Raw genomic sequence first — 25,186 nt, 5'->3', positions numbered from 1 at the left:
CCCTTTGAAGAAGGAAGCGGAAAGTTATGAGGAGGAAAATCTCAACTGGAGTGATGGCCACGTCTGCGACATCCTATCAATTCTGTGCTATAATTACTCAACTGACGACGACGGGAAGCGCCATGCAGACTCTGTGACCTGTTGCTCTAGCAGGGCGGGTCTTAAACGTTGTACGTTGCCGTGGGGGGTTTGTTTCGGGTCTAGGAAAGTCAAGGGAGGGGAGTGGGAGTCCCGATGCGCGGCAGTCCGGGAGGTGAGGTCAGGCATTTCCCTTTGGTTGGCCCCCTTTTTAATTTCGACATCGTTTTTCAGCTAAGGGAAACGCAAGGCTATTGCAGTTGTAATAGGGGATATTAGGCACCCGGGTTGATGCACACAATCCCGGTGCATTGGTTTGTTACGGACAGCTTTGTAAGAAGACAGAGAGATTCGTCTAGGAAGCAGGGATGGTGGACAATTCCAGTGGTAGCAAGGCGCAAATGGTGAGTTTCGTCCTGTTGGCACCGAGCCCTGTTGATTGTGATTAACGATTGTAAAAATAAACATGTCGTTCAGGCTACTCGAATAAAATAAATAACTGTGCGTGTATTTCACTGCAGTTGTTTTTTTTAATGTGCAGGTAGTACCAACATGAACAAACAAAACGAGTACTTGTGGCAAAATCTACATTGTACACGTCATGATAACAAGATTTTTTTTCTCTCCGACGGATCACTTGCAGCCTTCCATTGCTATCGTTAATTAAGAACTGCATCAAAAACTGTATTTCGTCGCGAGTTGATTATTTGTCGAGTTGATCAAAATTTCGTTTCAGCTGCACTGGTGGGTATATACACTCTCTGCATTCGTAGAGTTATTGTTGTTTTGGGAAGTGCGCCATACTTCTTTGCAGCCACCATTTAATCCATTTTTGTTAATGGCCACACTAATTAACCGGATGTGCCTTATATAGCCATCATGCTGGTGTCTTAAAAAACGGAATTTAATTAATTGTTTTCCTTAAAAAATATTAATTATTTAATGAATAATTTATACAGAATGAATAATTTAATGTAACGAGACACTTTGTTTGTCCGGAAATCCGGTCATCTTACGAGGGAAGTCGCCACTGTTTGTTGTTGGGGGGGTCAAAGGTATTTGCCAATAACGTACACCCTTAAACCAGCTTTTTCCTTTTTGTAAAGAAATTGCTTAAGGTCAAGACTTGGTTTCTTGTCTAGCCTTGTAATTTTTTAATGTGAAATTGCCAATATTTAAGACCACTCGTGTCTACGCTCCGCTGCTTTGGAGAACACACTTTGATCAACATACAGCCACAGCAACTAAAGACGTTGTTGACTCTGAATCTACTGTGTACTCTATCTACGTGTCTAAGCTTTTATTCCATAGAATATTTATTCTGAGTGAAAAAATAGAGCCATGATCTGTTTCAGGCAACTAATAACTCCTCAGGGGATCTGAGCTTTGAAAAATGGGAGAATTGTGTTGAGAATGATTTTATCTTTTTTCCTCACTTTCCTAGCCCAGTTTATCTCAGGACAGTAGTTTGGTTGGAGCATTCTCTCAGCCTGCAGGAGGGGGTTCAGCTGGTGTTAAGCTTGAGGCTGTGATGGAGCAGCTTCAGAGACAGCAACGCGCCAAACTGGAGATGGAGCGTAAGGAGAGACATCTTCGGGAAGCCCACATTCTCTATGCCCAACAAGTAGCTGCTCAGCAAGCCATTATGGCATCAGCAAGAGCCCAGGGTGCTCAGTTAGGTCCAGAATTTATTGGGAAGAGCTCCAGAGAGAAGGCCTTGAAAAGTGGACAGGGGCTTCAGACTAGCAGAGTGTCCACTCAAAGAAGTGTGGATTCTGTGCAGGGTGAGGATGAGGAGGAAGAGATGGACAAAGGAAGAGGTTCTGAGGGAGAAGATGACGAGGAGGACGAGATGATGGATGGTGAAGAAGGGAGTGAGGAAGATGAAGGAGAAGGGCTGGAGTTTCTCAGAAAGCAAAGCCTTGCTCTCCAGCAAGGAGCTGTGGGTGTTCCACCGTATCCATTCCCTGTCTATGCTGCTTCTCCTTCAGCAACGAAAAAACGAGCTCGTTCACCAACACCAAAGGTGAAGGAGGAACCAGACGATAAGAGTCCATCTCCCACTGAACAGCACTCATTTCCAACACCGAATGGATTGGCCGACTGGAGTTTTGAGGAATCATTTTAAACAGGTTGGTGCTGGGTTCGTTGAGCTCTTAAGTTGCACATGTGTCAGGTGGAGAAGAAAGTCATAAGGTCCTTCTGTTTTTATAGCCTTTTTATAAAACCTCATATTCCATACTTAAGATACACAGTTTGATTAATTCATGTACTGTTTGAAAGGGTATGTGTATGTCCAAGTTAAGTGATTTAATGTTACACTCAGTTGTGTCAGTGTGTTAAAAAAAGATCTTTTACAGGTTTCTGCAGATTTGTACTGCTAGATTTAGCAAACTGTTGATTCCGAGAGAAACAAATGAATATCTTCCTAAAAAACTCAAAAGCCTAAAATGATGCCTCTTTCCATGTGCAGCTCTGTCTTTATTTGTGTTTTCCATTCTGTCAGTTATCATGTAGATTTGTGATTTTGTAGTTGTATTTTCATAAAGAATTCCTCAACTGGAACTCTCTCTGGCAGCTTGCCCTAATACAAGAGTAATTCATTTTCGTCTTTCATTCATTCTTTTTGCTTGCTTTCTCACCTTCCCATGTTGTGGCTTGCGGGTGGTGTTTGATAGAAAAGGCACTTGGCAGGGCTACGCTAGCTTGGCTGTTGTCCAAATAGGCACGTTGTCAGTGTTGTTGGACTACATGCAGACTTGTTGTGGAGCGTGTGCTTGTGCTGTAGTGAAGAACCTTGACAGTAACTCGATATGTGCAGGGTTTTCTTTCTTCCTTTCTTTTTTAAACAATTTTTTTCTTGAGTTTCCTTAGTTAATTTTTGTTGTTATGCTTGTAAAAATGATGGAGACAATTGTGATGTTTAAGCCCATTGTTAATTTGGAAGCTTTTATAATACAGCCAAGTCATTTGGCCGTTTTAACAAAAAAAATGTTTGATTTTGATGCAGAATGCCAAGTTCTTAATTGCCATCCTAACATCTATTTAGCTTTATAAAAATAATGATTGTCATTAGGAGTTACGTGTGTGAGAGTTGCATTCAGTGATTCGTACAGTCTTTACAGACCAACAAAAATGCTTCCTTAACCAAATGTCCAATCCAATCACTGTCTTGATGTTGTCGTCATTGTTGTTTTTAACTTAAGCCAAAGTGTGTGAAATTGAATTGAATTTAAACTTCAGTTGTTCATTGGAATTGTTCTGTGGTGAAGAGTTGCCAGCGGACATGCCAGACCATATTATGTTTCTGTTATTTCTTTACATTTTATTGTAGACATGAGTAACCCACAGGCAACATACTGCTCTAAAAAACACTGATAGTAGGCAGAGGCTATATGTTGACAGGACTCACTATGATGTTTTTCGTCACACCCATGTCGGTATATATTAAGAGGGTGATGGTCTGAAAGCTAGTCTCTGTGTGTGGGCAATAAAAGGATTGCCTATTAAAACCGTGACAGCTGAATCTCTACTCCTCACTGCGGCAGTGGAGGGAGGGCTGGACAGCGCTTGTTCTCTGACATTGCATAGCTTCCTTTCGGTCATTCTAAAACATTTCTTTCATAAATGAATAAACTGAAGTTTAGTATTCTGATATGCTGTTGTATTATGTATGTGTGTATGTAGTTGTAGCATGCTATATATTAGTGTCAGTTTAGAGAGGGGTTTTGTGTGCGTGTGTGCGTGCGTATGTCTGTGTGTATGTGTGTGTGTGTGTGAATAAAGCAGGTCTGAAGGCCAGGTGTGACCATTCAAGTTTTTGGGGTTTTTTTTCTGTGGTAACACTGCATTTATAGACCTGCGGAGGCTATGAGGGGTTGGGGGCCTGGACTTGGCTGGGTGGGAAGAGAATTTATTGTTGACTGAGAATTTGCTCGTCTCTCTCTTTTTGTTTTGTTTTCTTTTCATCTCTCCTCTCTTTATGTCTGTCCTTTAGTATTTAATGATGCTCTGCAGTGGTAACAGTATCAAATTGCACTGTGGAGAGAGGGGGGAAGAGGTTTGATGGCACCAGTTACACAAAAGAGAACAGATGCCACAAATGGCATTTTCCAATGAGGGTGGGGGGTTGGCTTTTTTCAGGCTTTTCACACTTAAATGGATAAGCCTCAGTCAATCAGTAAACACCTCAGCTAAAACACCATCTCCACACAAAGATGGTAGTGTTGTTTACACATAATCTTAGCAAACTGGGGAATCAGTTGTCAGCTTAAGATAAAAAGGAAGTGTGAGTCTGGACTTGTTTGTCCCAATTAGATATGACTTGCAAATTTTACAGACTTTTAGACAAGTGTGACGTAGGTTTTTAGTAGTAATATCCTATTTTTTGGTTATACAGGCCTTGCATTATTTTAAATTTCTTATTAACACAGAGTATCAGCCATTAGCGTGATTTGGCTTTGTACCCGTTTCCCTCCAGCTGCATACCACACATTTGTGACTTAAGCTGTGCAACTTCTTAAAAACACAGCAGTCTGTCATTCTATGCATTTTCAACCGACATGCAATAGTATACAAAGATAACTGAGCTCTGGAGTCTGACAGTACAGTTTTTTGGAAAATTACAGAGATTCTTCTACAGAGACTCATGCTTACACTGCTACTGAAGCTGGTTTGTTTGTAAAGTAGTGGTGCTAGTGGTTCTGAATTTGATTTTCATATCCAGAGGTTTGAAATGGATTCACAAAGGTGAATTGGATGTTAGCTGTTCTGAGTTTGACTTTAATTTTTAAGGTGTACAATCGCTGTGTAATCTCAGCATATATACAAATTATCAAGGGATAAATGACGAAGTAGAAGTCAGTCATTAAGAGTCGGCTCACTTATTTGTGCCTGTGAAAACTCCTTTTTTACAACACCAACTTTCTCCAGCCTAGGGTGGCCTTACGTCCTCTTTTTTCCCCAGACATGTCCTCTTTTTCGGACCTAAAAAGTGCGTCTTTCCGGGATTTCTAAATCGCCAAAAATGTCCGGGACTTGGCTTTTGCTTTCCACATTCGCCTTTCATTTTGTGTGCATTTGCATTACTTTGACCTTTTTCTTTAGGTCCCGCCCTCTCGCACGCCGCCAATGGACGGTCATGTACACTATCGTGCCATAAATATTGGTTAAACTGCATCTCATTCATTACCGTTAACACCGTCGCAACAAGAGAGAGACCTTAAGAAAGCCGTAACGCCACCAAAACTTGAATGGAAAGAAATAAGTTCATCTTGCCACTGTTATTATGCTATCAGTTTTTGTCTTCTTAAAGACTAGCCGGCTATGTATTGCGGCACTTATGTGCAGATGCAGTTTCACGTTGCATTGTCAACCATCAGCCTTACATTCGCCAACCAAAGTGACATACACTTGTATTCCCCTCCTAACTTACGGGGAAATATATCACCCTCCCCCCCGCCGTCCTCTTTTTTGAAAACCAAAATATGGTGACCCTATCTAACCAGACCTTCATCACAATGTTGGTGTAAGTTCTCTTTCTAGTAGATCATGTGATCATATCTAGTAAGCCACTGCTTCTGTAGTTAAAAAAAACTCTGCAATTCAGCAAGCCTTTTTTTGTGGGAATGTTGCCTTTGAAGACTTTCATCATGCTAATCAGATGAGATTTATAGAGTTTTAATCAGGCTCGGCAACTGCTGGGGCTGTGTGTGTGTCTGCTTAGATTTGACAAATATCAAAGCAATTTCAAATCATGAGGAACCCCCCCCCCCCCCCCAGTCAAAGTTCAGACTGGATGTAGTCTTTAAACGTTCACCTCAGAAGCTTGTAGTGAGAATTAGGTCTATGTCAGCATTTTTCAGTCAGCCATTTTGTATGTTATGTTAAAATCTGCTCACTCACCGCAGCAGATTCACTCTTAGAACCCAGATGAGTTCTCTACATCGCATTTCCTCCGAGGATGAACACAAAACGTTTCATCTCCACAGTCAGTCATATCACTGTACCACTTTCAAACTAGGTTCTGTCGTTTTGTTTTCAGTGTTGGGTGGTATTTTAGTGTTGATATACACTGGGTTAATTTTGATCTGTAGCATGGGTTTTAGATTAGAGCAGAGTGAAAATCAGCTGTGTTTTTTGGGTATTCCTCTCAGAAGTGTGCACAGGTGCAAACGTGTTTTCTCTTTTCTTTGCGTACATAAGGCACTGGAGCTGCTGGCCGTAGAATGTTTTATGGAACTGTGCGAATTGGGAGAAAACATTCATTTGCATTCATAGTTGCTCTTATTCTCTGTGCAGATCTGTCACCACCACTGTGCAGAACAAAATAATGGTTTGTAAATGTAGAGGTTTTCATATGTGATTTAATACAACTAAATCCTAAGGGAAACACATTGTGCCACATTGTACACTTTTGAACATCTAAAGAATTTGTAATATGAGTCTCAAGTCAAACTGTTTTAGCCAACAAGTTATAGCATAAAGTGACTTAAATGCCTTATTTTGTTTTGTTTTGGGTTTTGTTGGGCTTGTTTTAATTGTTTTTGCAAATAACAGATACGGCTATTGATCACAACTCAAGAAGCAGACTAAAGGACAAAAAACAATAGCTGGATGGATAAATGGATAGATATAGGGATGGATAGATGAATACATACATACATAAGTGAATGAATAATACATTAAAGAATAACAAAATTATTTCCATTGTCATCATCTTTGTCTGTTTTTGTCCTTTTTTCAGCATATAACCCTGCATTTTATTTCAGTCACTCCGTTATGTGATGTTAATATGACACATCTTTTAATGGTCACCCTGACAGCACAGCAGATCTGTGCTTTGCAGATGGTAACAATCAGTTGTTTCTATGTTATGGTTATTCTCTGTGTGAATGATTTACCACACAAATACTGTGTGAACATTTGAAACCTGGACTGAATTAGGCTAACTTGGGCATGCTTTGCTGCCGCTGCTGGTTTTTTTAAGAACACCGTCGCAGATATGTCAATATTTTAATGTATTATTGAAATCTTCACTAAAGCCAGCTTTTGCTTTTCTTATGACAAGAAATATTCTCTTAATTCTTGCTTGCTTCTTTCCTCCTTTCATTCTTTCTTTATTTTCTTGTCTTTTCCTTATTTATTTAATTTCTTTCATGTATTGTATTTCCCTCTTGAAGTCCACTCTTGTCCTTGTCCATTAGGCCTGTGTACTGTGGCTGTGCGTGATGAAGTTTTATGGAGCTGTGTCGAGAGGACTCTCCTGGGTCTTATGATGGTCAGATCACTGGCGTCAGGGCAAAGTACAGCATCTGTGACATACATCTAAGTCTTCTCTGTTATCTAGTTTTGATGCACTACCTGCTATACTTCAAATGGCATTTCTCTAGGCTGTATTCTATATGTGCCCTCCTGTTCTGTACATTGATAGAATCAGTATCAGTCCATGGTAAATGCCTTGTGGATCTTTTCTGTAGGTTTCTTTTATTGATCAGTTTAGGCTATTAAAAATGTGGTTTATTAAAGAGCTCTGGAATTGTGCTCAACCTGATGTCAAAATCAACTGAACTTTGACCCAGTATCCAGTTTGGTAGTGTTTGCTTACCGAGTGTTGGCCTCTTTTTTTTTCCCCCCCTGGTGTGAAAGCTATGCGGTAGGGAGGCAACTTTAAACCAAGCATCGAAGGCATTTGATAGTAAAAAAAAAAAAAACCTTTAAAGGATAGGAGAGTGTAATAATATGAGGGACAGGAGGGGGGCTGAATGTCTGCATGTGGATTGTCCAGCCCCACCCAAAAGGAAACATTCCACACAGAATTAGAGTTTCTTCTCTTTGAGTGTTGAGCGTTCCTTTGGGGCCTGTCCGTGCTCTGAGAATAGAGGGAGTGGCACTGGCGTACTTGTCCAGTGATTTGTGATCTTTTCTAGTCCATTTCACTGAATGTAACAGAAGCCGTAATGGAGGGGGTGGTGGTAGTAATCGAGCAGAAAGGAAGACGAAGGGGGAGACGACAGAGGAGGGGTGGACTGGGGAGGTTTCTTCTTTTTTTATTTGTCTGTCCATTTCCTTTCCTTCTTTCTCCACAAGTCTAGAATGTCCCACTAACCTACCCTAAACCACCCCCTCACACACACACGCACACACACACACACACACACACACACACACACTCTCTCTCTCACACTCAGCATGCTCTCACTTGCCTGATGTTTTTGTGTCTTTGGTCAAAAGAAGTGATGTGTGCTCAACTTCTCAAAATGAACAAAGTAAAATACTATAATGCAGAGGACCTCTGAACGTTAGGACAGTTGAATTTTGAATAAGATTTTATCAGGCTTCCTTAAACAAAAGTTTTCCAGTGTCAGAAATAGAACTGGGAGATAAAATAAACCCTGCATAAATGTAAATATATATTTGCAGTTGCATATCTGTAACATTATAAACAGAGCAGTGAGTGATATATTTGTGCATGACAGCCAATGTAAAAAAGATGTCAACTTAATAGCATCAGTATGTTTTGCTCTTTGAAGTAGTGTACTGGAACTATTGATAAAATTACAAAGGTTCCCTTTAAAAAGATTTCTCTTATAATGGTCATAAGAAAAATCTTTCAGACCTCGAAACAGCAGCGGATGTTAATTGTGACCCTTGAAATGAAATGAAACCCCCTCAGTGCTGATTTGGATGTTTGTTGCTCATATTTGAAGAGCCATAGTCTCTTAGCATTAGAACTCTTGAAAACTGATGTGTGTGGTCTTGAGTGGAAAAGGACTTGAAATGAGATTAGCATTGCTGGAGCACTGTGGGCTTTGTTAAGTATACTGAATAAATTAATGAATGTAAATATGTGATATTACAGACACGGTTATTTGTCATTTGACATGAGTTGATTCTAAAGTTGAGTACAGCCCTTGTATCTTTTGGAAATAACCTGCTCTGAGTGTAGATGGATGGTGGGCTTGGCTCCAAATGTCTACTGCATGCAAAAGCAGTGTTTTTCAGCTGCAGTGAAGGGAGGTCTTGATTTAGGAATGTAGCCTCTTTTCAAGAGGGGTTTAGCAGAACAACGACACTTTTCCACATTAATGTCACAGACTTGTTGTCACTCATTTTGAAAGCAAATCTGTTCACCATCAATTCTTGTACCAACATGTCTCCATGCATGTTTCCCCCTTACTCTTAATATCTCTTTTTCTCTCAAGACCCTCTCCCTTTTTTTCTTTTATGCTAACCCAAGATAGACAAGAAAGTTCATGAAAAGAGAAACATGTTCTTCAGTCTGCCTTTTGTCATTCTTTGCAGATCATTATTCAGCAAATGTTATGGTTATTTTTCTCTTTGAAAACTGTCTTTAATGGAGGATTAAACACATTACTATATCTGACAGTGAAGCTAATGGTTTAATAGAAAGAGTAGAATAGAACAGAATATCTTTATTGTCATTGCCCAAGTACAATTTCCACTGCACGAGTACAGTGAGATAAGGTTTGCAACTCCTGTACTCGATGCTATAAAAGACAATAAATAAGGTAACAATAGAGTAAAAAAGGTAACAATAGAGCAACAAGAATAGCAATAAATAGGACATAGTCATAGTCATATTCAGCCATATTTATAATGCATGGCAATGAGGTGTCTTTATGAAGCAGGGCCTCAGATTGGTGTAACCAGATACATCATTTGGACTTTATTTGTTTTGCCATTCGACTCATCTCAAGGCAAACATTTAAATATTAGCCTTTGAAAAATCTGTACTGGGTTCCATCAGTGACAGTGGACATTGATGAGTCACACTGGGCTAAGAAATGCACACCTGTGTCCATTTGTTTGAGAAGCCATTGTGTTTCCCTCTGTAGCAGTTGTAGTCCGGTCCTGGATAATGGATGTAAAAGTTGCCTGAGGCCTCTTACCTACAGCAGGCATGCTCTTACATGTTCTGACTCTGCCTTCTGTTCCTGTCACATCTGCTACTCTAGTCTCACCCATACATCATCTGCATAATGTCATATTGCCCAGTTCCTTCCTTTACTACACTGTGTTCCACATGACGCATATCATGCCCTGTATTAATTAATAGTGCACTGGTGGCTGCCTTGTATTGTTCAGCATGGCAGATGACCAGAGCTTCCTTAAAAATGCTCCAAAATAACCTATTAGGCCATCCCCCTTCCCCCGCCCTCAGCACAGCAAGGAGCTGGATAAACTGTTCTCTAATTTTCAGCAGGGGACTGTAAGCCCAATTATTTGATTTGGATTAAAGATTGCAGAAATCCCGATCCGCCCACCCCCCACCCCGCCGCCTGGCATTCGGCACTTTGAGATAGATTTCACTGTGCTTGTAACAGCTGCGACAGTGTTAGAAATCTCAGATGCCTACAGAGTCTTGTTATGGATACCCTAATCCGAGAAAGGGAAAGATAGTAGTCTCCATGTTTCATTGGGTATCGTGATACTGTAAAAGGGAGAACGATAAGCAGGCCCATTAAGCCAGTGGCCCTGCATGGAAGCTTGCACATGGTTGGGTAATTTAGGGTAGGGGAACAGACTAGTCACGGTGCAGCAGAGCAGAGATGTTTTTAACCGAGGATTCCTGCATCCCAGTAACTACCAAAGGATGCAGCCCTGTGATCTTTCCTTGGGTGAAATTGTTGTGTCGTGTTAATTTATACAGTTCTGGACAGAGAATGTACATTTGATTTTTGTTTGTGTTGCACATGGATTAGGTCCATTCCTTAGAACATTGGCACTATTTAACTCAGGCATGGATTCAAACAGCTTGGGTTGAAGCCTTTATCTGATCGTACCCAATGTAAATTACTATTGTTCAGTAGGAGGCCAAAACTGAATACAAAATATTTGATGTAGTTTTAAGACCTTTTAGTTTAATTAATCCTCTCTGTTGTCTCGGTGATGACTGTAATGGCGACGAAGCTTGTCCAAAAGTTGGCTCAGAGTTTCCTGGGGTCTCTTCACTTAGACACCTGCTGTTGAAACAAAGACAAAAGAGAAACTTACCATAAGTAGGACCTAGACGTGTGACGTAGCGAAACCGAGAACCGTGGTTCTGTAGGTGTCGGTTCGATTCACAATACTTGTATAGTGAACGGCAGTTTTTCTTCGTCTTGGATCTTTATAAGTGAGCTGAACGTGATACCAGATCACAAGGAGCACATATTATTAGCATAGGCTAACATTCGACACTCTTAAGAACAACGTTTATCAGGATTTGAAACCGGTGCGCCATTTCCTTTTCTTTTCATTTCTCACTGTGACAAGACGGACGCGCTGTACCTCTACGGGGCGTCCATGCTTTAGCGGAACCAACTATTACGAAAGCTTTATTGACAATGACGACCGTTTTAAATAACAGCGACGCACATGCCATCACTCAGAATATAAATAATGTAAGATTGTAATACGTGCATCCGCGTAAACGTTTGAATTAGATCTAATCTTCTGGCGCCTGTATGCAGGACTATGTTTTTCTTATATTGGAGTAGCCGCACGTCGATCTGAAAAATATGATTTTGATATGGTCATGAATTTCTTGCAGTGAATGAATCATGGAGAAAAGCCTTAAGAGAACTGTTGATTCAGTTTAGTTTTCTTTCTCTTATTTTCTAAAAGAAAAGCCTTGCAATAAATTTGTTCTTTTAAATTTGTTCATTTCTTTCAGTTAAAAAGAAAGAAAAACTTCAGTTCTGCATTGGTTCAGTTTTCTTTCAAGCCAAACTGTGATACAAACTGAACCTTTGCCCAAAAACGTAGTAACAAAGCAAGTGGTGAATGGGTTTAACTGCTACACTTCTGTTAGGACCAGTGCTCCTCATGTCAAGACTGATACTGTCACTCAGTTTTCCTTTTGTTCTTCTCTCCTCTGAAATGTTTTTTCTGTTGATGTCAACTATATAACTGTCAACTTTGACTGAACACTGTTATCTGGGTATAAAGGCTTCACAGTTCTGTAAAATCATTTTATACACACCTTAGACACACAAAATGTTTTAGACTCTAGACTTAACAATAGGATGTTTGGAGAACAGCAACATTGTTTGAAAAAGTATGTGGGTGGTAATGGTCTGCATTTTGCTACCATTTAAAGACAAAGGTGACAAAAAAGTCAAGGAAGACAACAGAACACTTCAGATAAAGGCTAATATCCTTTACGGCCACATGGCTTATGAATCCCAGTCAGTGAAGGAAGGACTCAGACATTATTCTCCCTGTTGACTGTACAGAGGGATGTCTCGCAGGCTGTGGCTCTAAATGACTTTGCTTACACTGTGGTGTTTTATTCACTGGTCTCAAGGGTTCTAGACGCAGATAATGTATTCACACGTGGCAAACAAAGGCAGAAGTCATACTGCCTGGTCAGCACTGTGAGGTTAGGTCTAATTGAGACGGGGGAGGTGTAGTCATTTCCTTTTGGTGACCTAGTGACACAGATGGTCTTCTGCTCATTTCATCCACTTGGCTAATTTGGCCCCTGTTTGCTGCGCTCAGTCCAATCTAATATGATTAGTAAGGAAGCAGACCTAAGCCTGATCGCTAGACAGCTTCCCCAGTGTTTAAATGTTATTGTTTGTTAGTCATGTATCTTTGAAATGTACTGTCCAAGTGCTCATAATTTATTTCGTTGGTATTCCTGAGGGTGGCTGTTAAACATCTGCTGTCCAAACTGAATGTCTTTGTCTTGTCAACAAGTGCAGTACAGGCAATACGTCTTAATTCAAAAGAACTGTTAGTCTGTACTCTGTACTTCGCCTGTACTCTGTGAATTCAAAGTTTGGTGGGTTGCTTCAATGCAGATTTCCAGTTTAAAATAGTATGTTTCTGTGAAAGAAATTTGACGTTCCCGATTCACATTTGATGCTTCTTCATCTGTGCATTCAAACTTGGCTCCCACAGCCTTAATCCACACAGTATATATACATTTACAAACAAAAAAAACACACACACACACAATTACACAATACTGCTCAGTATGTCTTCCTATCCATTCTCACCCCCACTGTGTCTTCACTCTTCTTGGCCTAGCAGCTGTGTGTTTGCACTAAGCGTGGAGACTTGGCCTGAAGGTTCCTGTCCCTCCCCAGCTGTGAATCACTTTAACATATTAAAGAGGGGGAGGGCAGATGACTCCTGTACCACTGTTTTATGACAGCTCCCTCTTTTCTCTTAAAATCCCCATTGATCTGTTATATAACCCATAATCAAGGCAGGACTACATGCATCAGGAGACCTGTTAGCTAATACTCTTCTTTGTTGTATCAGTTCAAGACTACAGTTATGCTTATCACTCAGAGAGATTGATCAGCCTTCATAGCAAAGACAGTAAAACAGCTTCCAGTCAGATGTCTGCAAACAAAGACAATGAAACTCAACTGAAGACCTCAGCAAAATCTCAGCCAATTAACTGAGAAAAGAGGAGATGTGAAAACTAGGCCCTGTTTTATCCTGTAAACTGTATACTACAATTTTTTTAAAGAGGTGGTTTAACATGTATACATTAGATGCAGAAGTGCATGTATGTATATATGAAAGCCTTATTAAAAACATTAAATATTGATGTTAAAGCACTTCTCAGCACAGTCCCCACTGGTGTTATATACCCATTCTACCAGCCAAATGCTCCTGGCACTTAAACCTTTCCCTTTATTGTTTCGCTTCTTGTTTTCCCTTGTTTGTAAATATAGCACTTAAGTAGGGTATTGTGTCGTGTACAGTAGCTGTTAGATGTCATTTTTGAACAAACACTTTAAATTGAATCTGTCGTCGTCCTGTGACGGTTAACATGTCGCGCTAGACCCAGTGTCCTGCTAGGGCTGCTTAAAACTAAGGGATGACAGCTGAGGTCAAAGGTCAGAGCCAAAGGGAGCTCTTTTGACACAGAAACTTTCCGGTGTTTGCTCTTCCCAGACTTTGATGCCAAATCACTCACTTTCTATCTCATCCTCTTTCTTTTTCCCCCTACCCCCCCCAGTCCTGCCCCCATGTGTCGCGCCGGTTCTTATACTTTTTTTCTCTTTCTTCTCTCTCCTCATAGAATGGAAATGTCAGCTGGAATGAGGAAGGTGATGGAGGCCGCGGCAGGGGAGAGGCGTCGCGAGATTTTGCTAAGGTAATTTCACATCACGTCTGTGTGGTCCTCCTTATTGCACCATATGAAGTCATGCCTGTCTTTGACCTGACTGTTAACGATTAAAGAGGTGGCTGATTTTCTCGTGTAATAATTTTGTAGGGAGTTGATCGAAGTTGTGTTTTTCACCTTTTCACAAATAGCTATATGAACTGGACAATGACCCAAACCGAAAAGAGTTCCTGGACGACCTCTTCACATTCATGCAGAAGAGAGGTGAGGCTCCAATTCTCCTTCCCTTCTCCGTCATTCTCCGGAACCTAATCTAGAAACTTCCAGGCTTCAAGCATCACATCACAAACAATACATACTTTGATAAGCTCAGCATCCATAAAGGTTAATGCTGTAAGATGGCAGTCTGTAAACCACACACTATCAAAAAGTTATTTACAAAGACAGTTCTTGACAGTCTTTTGAAGTGACTTTTAATAAAATGATTGGTTTGAGATGCCGAGGTGTGCTTTAAGAGGAGAAACTGGTGGATGTTGTGACGGGGAGACAAGGTTGACAGCGTTGTCAGACCGGCTAAGCTCCCTGTGTCACAGCTTGACAGGGCCGTTAACCCCTTTCTATAGGGTTTAAACTTAACCAGATGGAGAACTGTTTGGGTTGGCCTGCCACCCCCACCCCTAAATACAGCCTATCACTCCACTGCCTCTGTGTGTGTGTGTGTGTGTGTGTGTGTGCATATGTGCGCATGTGTGTGTGGTGTCAAATGAGACTTAGTTTGGGGTGATGGATGAATAAGTCTGACTTTGCCAACTGTCTGTCAGTGGTATCCACTTATACTGATTAATGGTGTTTGTTTGACTGATAGTCTGTGTAGAAGAGGTTTGGGAAAGACAATTTCATTTGCGCAGTCAATGAAATATTTCAGCTAAAATGTGTGACTCAGTAGCAACATCTTGGGCTCTCGTTTGCTGTATGCACAATGTTCTCACAGACGCTGTGTGTGTGTGTAGAAAAAAACAATTTGGCTTTCCCCTCTCTCTCTTTTTTCAAGTCGTGTATCTCAAACCACTGTGTGTTTCATTACATAATGGCTTAGTTACCTTAGTTCTCATTTTCAAACTTGCACAAGTCCTTTTTTTGATGATGACGTGAATTTTTCTAAAATTGTGCATGCGTATGTGCACGTGCGTGTGTATGTATGTGTGTGTTTGTGTCTAAGAAGGCAGGTGGGGGCAGCTCAGGGCCAGAGGGGGATCAGATAGAGGGGGGCAGATGTGGATTAAGGGGCCCCCTGTCCCCCTGTAGATGATTAATGATCCCTGAAAACTCAAGACCCCACCTTTTGATATTAGAGGAGTGACAGACAGTAGAAAAGAAGAGACGATGGAGAGGGCAAGCAATAGAAAGAAAGAGAAAGAAAGAAAGAAAGAAAGAAAGAAAGAAAGAAAGAAAGAAAGAGAAAGAAAATAAGGGGTTGGGAGGGAAAAAATGAAAAGATGTAACAGGAGGCAAAGGAAGAGAAGAACATTGGTTTTAATAAAAGAGACAGAAAGAGGAGTGGGAAAGGGAGACAAAAGATGGAGAACATACACCAGAAAGTGGGACAGAAAGGCTCAGAGAATACACCCCATTCTCAACTTTACACACACGCATGCGCACTCACACACACACACACACGCTTTGTCCGTGCAGACCTTGATGTGTCCTCTGTGCTCGTAGAGACTTGTCCTAGAGAGAAGATCATTTTCAGTGCCTGATGATAGCAGTGGTTTTAGGTGAAACTTTCCCAGAGTTCGTTGTGTGGTCCTTTGCTAAACTCAGGTGCTGTTTATAATAGGACATAATTATGCCTTAGTTGTATAACACACACACAACCATATGATGGCACTTATAATTACAGCACTTACTGAACAGGACCGTCTGTCGTCTGTCAGCTTAGCTATGCACATGTTTTGTGTGTTCATTATGTGAGTTGCTTTGGAAAAAGGCATCTACTAAATGCAAATGTGATGTAGATGCATTTCAAACAATACATACCAATGTGGAGTCATTCTCTCCCCACAGCAGACTAAGAAGAAACTGAAATTCTTTGCTGCTTGTCACATGCTTTGAGGCATGCATTGTTTTGAGTCTCCCTCACTCATGTACACTTGCTGATTTGTTCCTCTCCTAGTCTTAGAGAGTTTTTCCGTTGATTTTACGACATTCTAGAGATACTTCTTCCTCTGATTCCATGACATCATGTATAGCTCCACTAATTTTGCGACCTCATAGAGACTGTTCCTCCCCTGATTTCATGACATCGTAGAGGGGCACCCATCTCCACATTACTGAGACAGCCCACCTCTGATGTTATGATGTCATGGATACACTTCCTCCTCCTGTATTTATGACTTCACAGAGATGGTTTTAACCTCTATGTTGACAGACGGGCAGTGTCCTCTGTGTGATTCTCTCCCTCTCTCTCTCTCTGTCTCTCTCTCTCTCTCGCTCTCTCTTCCCATTCCAGCTTTTATCTTCATTCTCTCCTCATGTCAGTGGTGTCATAAGTCTTTTGCTGTCTCTCTTAAACCCTTCCTTGAGTTTTGTTTCTTCTCTCTGTCATCTGGGCCCTATACATGTCTGTCTTGGGAGATGCAGTCATGCTCTCGGTCTTCTCCTTTAATTATGACCATACTGCTCAGGGATTTGGTCTCTTGAAGTCACAGAGATGGAGAGGACTTAAATGAAACACACATTGCACAAATCACTTGGTGGTCTGATAGAGCATCATTGTTTTCACTTCCCGAGTGGATGATTCACTATTGAATAAGCCTGTGGTGAAGGAAACTCCAAGAAAGTGGTTATTTTTCTTGGTCAGTTCTTATCATTTTTCTGTGCTGTGTGCTGTTTTGGCATCATCATTATGTACATAAGCAAATTCTTGTTAAATTATTAAAGGCTAAAATTAAGTGTTATTATTTATTTCAGTCCTGTTCTTCTTTGGAGTAATACCACCTTTTTAAAATATTAGATTTACCTCGAACAGTAGCTGCTGTATGTGTTTTTTGCAAAGAGATTGAATGGAGGGTATAGTAATTGTGTATTTGGCTAATTTGAAGGCCTTTTCCTAGAGTAGTCTAAAAGTCTCACAGTGATATGAATATGATGAGAATGCAGCGGAGAGAGATGCTAGGTCAGGTGTCGAGAGGGTATGTGTATATCCATCCTGAAGCTTAGACAACCCAAATGCCGGCTTGGATGGGTGTGGAGGTTTCTGATTGGTGGTGGATTGTGAACCGTGTGTGTGTGTGATCGTGTGTGCGTGCAAGCATGCGTGCGTGAGCAACCGTGTGTGTGTGCGTATGCGTGCATGTATGTATGTGTTGTGTGTGTGTGCTTCCAGGAGCCGTATGGGCTCAGACGCTGACATGTATCTGTGGGGTCTTGTATTGGCTGACAGGGCTCTTTCAACAGTAAATCCAGACTCATCCAGGCCTCCTCCCACCCCTTCCCTGCTGTCAGATACAGGAGCTCACTGTGTGTGTGTGTGTGTGTGTGTGTGTGAGTGTGTGTGGTTATGTACACCTGTGTGTGTGTGTACGTGAGGGTGTGTGTGCACGTGTGTGTGTGTGCACGTTTGTTTCCACTCACGGGTGACAGATCTCATGGCTGTTCCTCATTCATATGAATATACCGTGATTAAAAAAACGGACCCCAGGTCAGTGAAGCACAAATATTGTGGTGTTACAAGCACCTTTTTCTGAAAGTGCATATAAAGTCAGATTCCTGCTTGGGCAACAGCAGCTTCAGCTTAGATAATATTATAAAAGAGCACACCGTAGGAAGTAGGAGGTAGTTTGAATCTGTCTGTCAAGACATGAGAGGCGGACTGACACTTGGTCCTCTTCAGTGACCTGAATATCTCTGGTGTAATTTCCAAAGCTCTTCCATTTAAGCTGTTCTCCTGTAAACTGGGTTGTAGTGCTGTAACTGCTGTAACTGTAGGCTGAGTGAATGCTCTAAAATGCGTGGTGTTGAAGCTTGTAGTTTTTGTAAACCCTTTGCAAAGGCCTTACACTAAGAATGGCTTTCATTGTTCTGACCCAAGCATGGTATTTCCTTCACAGGGCCAGTGTTTGAAGATGTACTATTGGTTCATTAGAGAGCAAAGGCCTCTTAATATGGGCAGCTGTTTCCGCTATATTTAGGGCAGGGGTCAGATCCAGTGACCTGGGTTTTTTTTACGTGGCGATCAGAGAGTTGGAGGAGGGGAGGACTGAGAGAACATGATTAAAAATAACTTGCGGTAATTATTCACTCTTTAAAACGCGCTTCCTTTTTTATGTCTTAATCCCATAAGCTCACAGATATGTAAGCTGCGGGTCTTTGAGTCGTTCTTTATCAGCTGTGTGATGTTGAAGCGTAGCTAAAAGGTCTATAACACCCTTGACTCCCATATTGAGTTAGTGCTAACAAGTGGGTGCAGGGAGAGTCAGTAAAGGCAGTTACTGAAGCTCTTTTTGCCTTTTATTTTATGATGTACACTGTTGTTTTGTTGATTGGTTCTTGAGTTTGCTCTTCAACACTGATGTTCTATTTGAGATCAGGGCTAAGCCAAACTACGCTCAAGAAACTCAGCTACCCAGGGTGGCAAACCCAGATTGTGCCTGGCATGTTTCAATGTTTGAAAGCTGACAGTATGTGGTCAGGTTAGCTTCACTTATCAGTATCTGTAACCATTTGCGGTTCCTAGAGGTGATGAGCTGTGGGTGGTTCTCACTTGTGCTTGCAGAGAAAACAAAAGCTGAGGTTTTACATAAACCTCGAATAACAATCTTTTGCATTTTCTGTTTTACTTTTACATTAATCATGCAAACTACCATCTTTAAAAGAAAAAAAAGGGGAGGTTCTATCCCTTACAAGCCAGAGGATCAGGCAACAGGATGTGTTAGACTCCTATGTCATAAAGTGCTTTTCATGCTTATGCTAATTCTCTGTGGTTAATAGGACTCCAAGAGCATGTGATTGCGTTTTAGGGCATTACAGTATAATGCCATCAGGCCTTGCTACTGGCCTTTACATCAGCTAGTATCAAAGGTTCCACTCTCCAAACTGAGCTGTGCTCTGAATCAAAGCTAAGGGAAGAAAGAAGAAGGAGAGGAAAAAGGGCTCCACTCTTTAGTTTGAAGTAAATTGGTTTTATAGTTACGGACTCTCTCCGGTCAGCAATGCCCCTGTGTCACTTCCTGTTGACCTATTCTTAAATCCCTCGCTCGGCGACCCAATGTTAACCCTTTATTGAGCTCTCGCACGGGCTGTTTGATGTAGGGGTAATGTCAAGAATGGCATTAAATAACTCTCTTTCAAAGGGAGAGCCAGGCTGAGTCGCAGCAGGGGAGCAGGACCCCATCCTAGAAGGCTGAGACATTAAATCACCCACAGCAGAGCGGGTTGAACCAACACGTCATGCCTGTCGGTGCCCCCCCAACCCCTCTGTGGCAAAGACAGACCTGTCGTCTCATCACATCTACCACAACCCTGGGCTATAGTTATTCAGAGGCCCTGGTTTGATGAGTCGAGTTTGAATACCCCGGTTCATTTTTTTTTCTTTTTTCTTTTTTTCTTCTTCCCCTAGAGCTCCTTTACGCGGTTGTGAATTAGATCCACCTCTCAGCCCTTTCATGGTTAGTGAGTTGTCATTTGATACTAGCTATACCTAGCTATGCCTGCCTAAGAGAAAATTTAGAAGTTATTTGTAAAATTGGAAGCGTTCCTGTGCTCATGGTATGTGTAGCTTTGAGCTGTGTATTCTCAGAAACCTGATGTGAAAAACCTCAGGTAACAAGAGGTAGTCAGTGCATCCTGCAAGCTTTCCACACTGAGAAGTGCCTCATATGACTGCTCTCCCATATAGAGAAAGACATGTCTGATTTATTGTCCCAAAGTCTTATGACAGAGCGGGAGAGTAAGTGAGAAATGGCTTTCAGATGTGCGAGCGCACATATACACACGCACACACACACGCACGCACACACACACAACACACGCACGCACACACACACATACACACAACATAACCAGTTCTGTGGTCACTCCTGGCTTTTGCCCTGCTCACAGAGACAAGGAGGCACACTACATGTCAGTGTTTTGGAGGTAGGTCACAGGCATGAAAGACAGAACATGAATACTGTGCTAAATTAGCTAGATTCACTCATACTGGTGTTGAATTGTGTGTTTGTGTGCTTTGCAGCTGCTTAGCTGTATGCCTATGCTTGTTTTCTCAGTGTATGGCTAAACTGAGGCATAATCTTAGCACCAGGATCCCTCCCCAGATTAATTGGCTTTACTCCAGGATTGGAGTATGGGATGCAGAGGGATTGAGCTGGTATTTTAGTGCTTAAAGCCCCCCACCACCCGTCTCTCTCTCTCTCTCTCCCTATCTCTCTCTCTCTCTCCACACTATTACTGCTCAAACCCAGCAACAGTGTGTGTCTTCAGTGGATCCAATCCCTCTTAAATGAGCTTCATTACTGAGGGCCATCCACACACACCCCGCCACTTGCCCTCACAGATTAAAAGCCCTTTTCAATCCTTGTTTGATTGGGGGAGGGCAGAGCAGGCTGTACATAGCACTTTTTAATTAATTCTTCATAAGCCCCCTCATGTCCCTATATCCCTATATCTTCTCTCTCACGTCATCGTTCACCATCTCAGGGTCTATAACGGCACATACACGTACCAGAAATAAAGAAAAACAAAGAAGTTGGTGATGTCATAGAAGACCCAATGGAATTTGTCTGTAGGATGTTTAGGGGTTTTTTTCTTAATAGAGTGAACTGAATGGTCAGCTCCACTGCAGTTAGTAGATGCTTCCGTCCTTAATGAAGTGGCGAGTCCATTGAGAGAAAGGGTATCCATTTTTCAGTTATCATATCCTATTCAAGATGTTATAAGACTTAAATAAGAGCCTTGGTGACTCTTTAAACAAGAGTTTAAATGTTAAAGTTATTTATCTGAGAAAAAAAGTGTTTGAATTGTATGTGAAGAGAAATTTAAATTTTAAGTTTTAAAACCTCTTTGTTGGAGCATCATGAAACAGTGACACCCATAGACATGTTTATTGGAAACTTCAACCCTGAGTTGTCCTGTTGTGTTTTCCCAGGCACTCCAGTCAATCGCATCCCCATCATGGCCAAACAGGTGCTGGACCTCTACATGCTCTACAAGCTGGTGACGGAGAAGGGCGGTTTGGTGGAGGTCATTAATAAGAAGATCTGGAGAGAGATCACCAAAGGCTTAAACCTGCCCACCTCTATCACCAGTGCTGCCTTCACCCTCCGCACGCAGTAAGACTCTTGTGCGCGCGCACGCACACGCACACATTCATCTCCAAACATTAAGCCCTTATTCTAAAAATTTCTGCATCAAGCCACTTTAACATAGAAACGGAGACAGTTTTCAAAAGACATATCAAATATGACTGTACATAGCATATATAGTTGTGCTCTTTGACAAGCATTCACATATTTGTTGAACATCTGTTGATGAAATTCATATTAGTGTGGAATGAGTGTCATTTAGTTAGGACTTAGTAAGGAATTTAGTAAGGAATTGGTGTGACTTAGTTATACATTTCTTTAGGTTAGTCTTTCTACAAGTATGGGTCTGTGTCTAAAATAACTGTCCCCGGAGGAGCTGAGCTAATGCGCAGACATTGTGTTTTTTTTTGGGGTCCTGGAGATTTTTCATTATGATATATTACATTACATTACTAATTACATTGGCTTTTTCACAAATATCAGAGGAAACAAAATGCAATGGGAATCTGCAGTAAAGTAGTTCCACTCTGACTTAATCCTGTGTTATGTGATTTGTCTCTCTACGCCCATGTCTGGGTTAGTGCAATGTGTGCTGTAATGTAAGTGTCTGTAAGTGTGTGTGCTGTCTTCTGATTGGTACCCCCGTGTCCTGTCTGCAGGTATATGAAGTACCTGTACCCGTATGAGTGTGAGAAGAAAGGTTTGAGTTCACCTGGGGAGCTTCAGGCTGCCATTGACAGTAACCGTAGAGAGGGACGTCGCCCAGGTTACAGCAACAGCCTGTACCGTTTCTCCCCCTCCTCCAGCCCCGCTCCCCACATCCTGTCCCCGCCCAAGATGCACCTTTCAGCCACCGGACACAACGGCCTGCAGGGCACCCCTAGCCCCGCCCTGAAAAAAGGCACAGGTACAATGCACTAATGTAGGACTCAAAAACCTCAGTACTGAAAAACCACCAGCGTGAGGGGTGGGATCAGCTCCTCCTGCTCTGCCACAGTGTACTCCTACTCAGCTCCTCATCTCCTCCTACACGACTCCTGCTATGCACCTTACTCAGCCAACCAAGGCTGACAAGTGTTTGAATAGCAGTGTTATGTGTAATTGAATAGAGAGTTTGATTAGGAACAGAAGCCTGAATACTTTGGAGCTATGTTTGAGGAGGACTGCTCACACCGATTCAGCTAATCTGCATATAAACCCACACTTTCTACTCTGAGTCATGTTTGGTATAATTTTATCTGTTTATCAGTATATATTGTTTGACAGCAGTCCTGTTTCAGTTATAAGTTCTGAGATACAATTGATCGAGTTAAAAGCCAGAGAGCCCACCCCCGCACATATTGAGGGTTTATTGCTCTCTGTGTAGTCACATCATCCATTATTATCCACAATGTCTCCTAATTTCCCTACTCCCAGAAGACTTTGAACTTTTCTGACCAACCCAGTCAGGCAGTTGGTGTCATGAAGATAAATATCTTCTGATGCTGGTGGTATGTGAGGACTGGATCATACATGTCTGCTGTATGACAATACAACTTTATTGCATTGCTCAAAGATGACTGTGGCTGAGGTGTATTTCAACTCTGTGAGACAAGCAGCACTTGTCTCACTGAGTTAGCAGAGCCAGTACATATTCAAAACAGCTTTATCTTTCCAGTTTCAAGTGGAAACCATTACATGGATGAGATTTTCAAATGCATCCTCTGTTTAATGTCTTAGTAAGTACTATGGTGTGATTTCGCCCCCTGCTGACAGAATGAGGAATGTACCTTACGTTGTTGGACACTCAATGTCCCTGATATATATCTAGCGACAGCAAGCGAAATGTATCACAGCTGTGCATCTGCTAGGCAAGAAATATTCTGTTTTGTTCATTTGTCCACTGAGAGAGAGAAAATCTACAGTTTTATCTGTACTTTTTCAGTTTGTCTAGACATGAGTTGGTTTTGTTCTGTCACATTGTAGTGACAGTGTAGTGTGTAATACATGATCAGTCAGGGTGCCAGGAGGGGCAGGTTGTCAGACTGAAAACAGACAGAGTGAGAGAGAGAGAGAAAAGAAGAGTCTTGTGTTTGGTCATGTCAGAATCACTATCCTGGTCTAGCAAATGATCTAAGGCTGGCTCATTTCCGTTGTAATGTGAGATTATTCCTTAGTTTAGTTTTAAATGGAGCATTCTGGTCCTCTCTCATTAGTCTCACTATTTTGAAAATGTAGAACAAATAGTGTAGACCTCGATCTCATGGGTTATTGCTATTTTTTCTTCCTATTTTATCCTAGCTGCAGTAGCTGCCATACGTTTAGTCATTCAGCCAATTGGTCTCATTTAATTCCATTTATAATCATTGCTCATCGTCCTCTCAATGTTCTCTTCCTCTTCCTGTCCTCAGTGCCAGAGGAGAGCTCCCCGTCCATGCTGCCAGCCAGACTGCCCCTCGCACTTGCCCTGGGGCATCAGCAGCAGCTGGCACGAGCTGCCACCCTGGAGCAGCTGCGTGAGAGGCTGGAAACGGGCACAGTGGGACTGGCGGCAGCGGCGGTGGCGATGGAGGGTCCAGAGAGAAAGATGGCACGACTGGCAGAGGAGCAACAGAGACTCCTACAGCAGGCATTCCAGCAAAATCTACTCGCTATGGCAACACAAGTCAACCCAACCAACCTCCGACTCAACAGCACCCGCGGTGAGAGGGAGTGACAGAGAGAGAGATATTCTGTATTAGAGAGTTATTTATAGTTATAGTAATTTATAGTTGTTTAACATCTATGTGAACAGTTAGGCTCAGTCAGGTACAGCAGTTACAGGCTGTAGCTGTATAAATGTCTCTCATATTTTAGAGAGCTTAGAAGTTATGTATATGTCTCCACATCATTCCTGTTTGGTCAGATGCGCGGATTTAGAGTTGTGTTTTCTGTGTTCTTTTCCCTTGCTTTATGTGTTTTGTTATTTTAAAGTCTTTGATTGTTTCTCATGTCCAGAAGACAAACAGGACCTGTCCCTCAGCATCACCTCAAATGGCTCTGCCAGCATCACTGTGTCTGTGGAGGTCAACGGAATCATCTACTCAGGTATGGGCCTGTGTGTGTGTCTGTGTGTGTTTGTCTGTGTCTCTTTGTGTCTGTGTCTCTCTGTGTGTGTCTCTCTCTGTGTTTGTGTGTGTGTGTCTGTCTGTTCTGTCTAAAAATATTTTTACTGTGTGTCAAAAAAGCCCCAAAACATTTATCCTCTTCTTGTCTATTTTTAATTATTATTGTTAAACCATGTACACACTCTCCTGTCCGACTGTTGGCAGTTTTCTGGTACTGTTGTGTAATGACCTTGCCCCTCTTCAATAGGAGCCCTGTATGCCCAAAAGCCTCCAGCCTCAGTCCATACTTCTGCTACACTAACCCCTGTTGGCCAAAGTGGAGGATTCGGGCTGCAGTCATCCACCCACAGCCCTGGTCTTCACTCCTCCACCACCTCCTCCTCAAAGAGTTCTGTGGAACCCCTCACCGGCAGCTCCCCATAGTAAACAAGCTTCTTCATTACCCCAACAGCTCCACTCAGGGGGGTCGACCCTCCTCCTGCAGAGCTGCAGTATGTATGCTTGATTTGGATTAGCTTTGATCGCACCCCTCTGATTCATCAAATCAAGGTCTTGATCAGCCTCTGAATGCCAGAATTAGCCATGTTTCTGTTAAGTTGAAAAAAAAAAAACTAAAAACAAAACAAAAA

At 41.9% G+C, this 25,186-nt stretch overlaps 1 protein-coding gene across 1 annotated transcript; it reads left to right on the top strand.

Moving 5' to 3' along the window:
- The first annotated feature begins 446 nt into the window (after nt 1–446).
- On the top strand, nt 447–24,980 carry arid3b (AT-rich interactive domain 3B). Its single transcript, XM_030765292.1, has 10 exons — nt 447–482; nt 1,523–2,199; nt 4,420–4,429; nt 14,126–14,200; nt 14,362–14,434; nt 21,315–21,498; nt 22,131–22,378; nt 23,862–24,152; nt 24,448–24,537; nt 24,805–24,980. Exons 1-10 carry the CDS (start codon nt 447–449, stop codon nt 24,978–24,980), a joined length of 1,860 nt encoding a protein of 619 aa, XP_030621152.1.
- Nucleotides 24,981–25,186: the final 206 nt, after the last annotated feature.

The sequence above is a fragment of the Chanos chanos genome, chromosome 2 (assembly GCF_902362185.1).
Source record: "Chanos chanos chromosome 2, fChaCha1.1, whole genome shotgun sequence".
Lineage (NCBI taxonomy): Eukaryota > Metazoa > Chordata > Actinopteri > Gonorynchiformes > Chanidae > Chanos > Chanos chanos.
The sequence above is the reverse complement of the archived record's forward strand: the minus strand, read 5'-3'. Positions and strand labels throughout refer to the sequence as shown.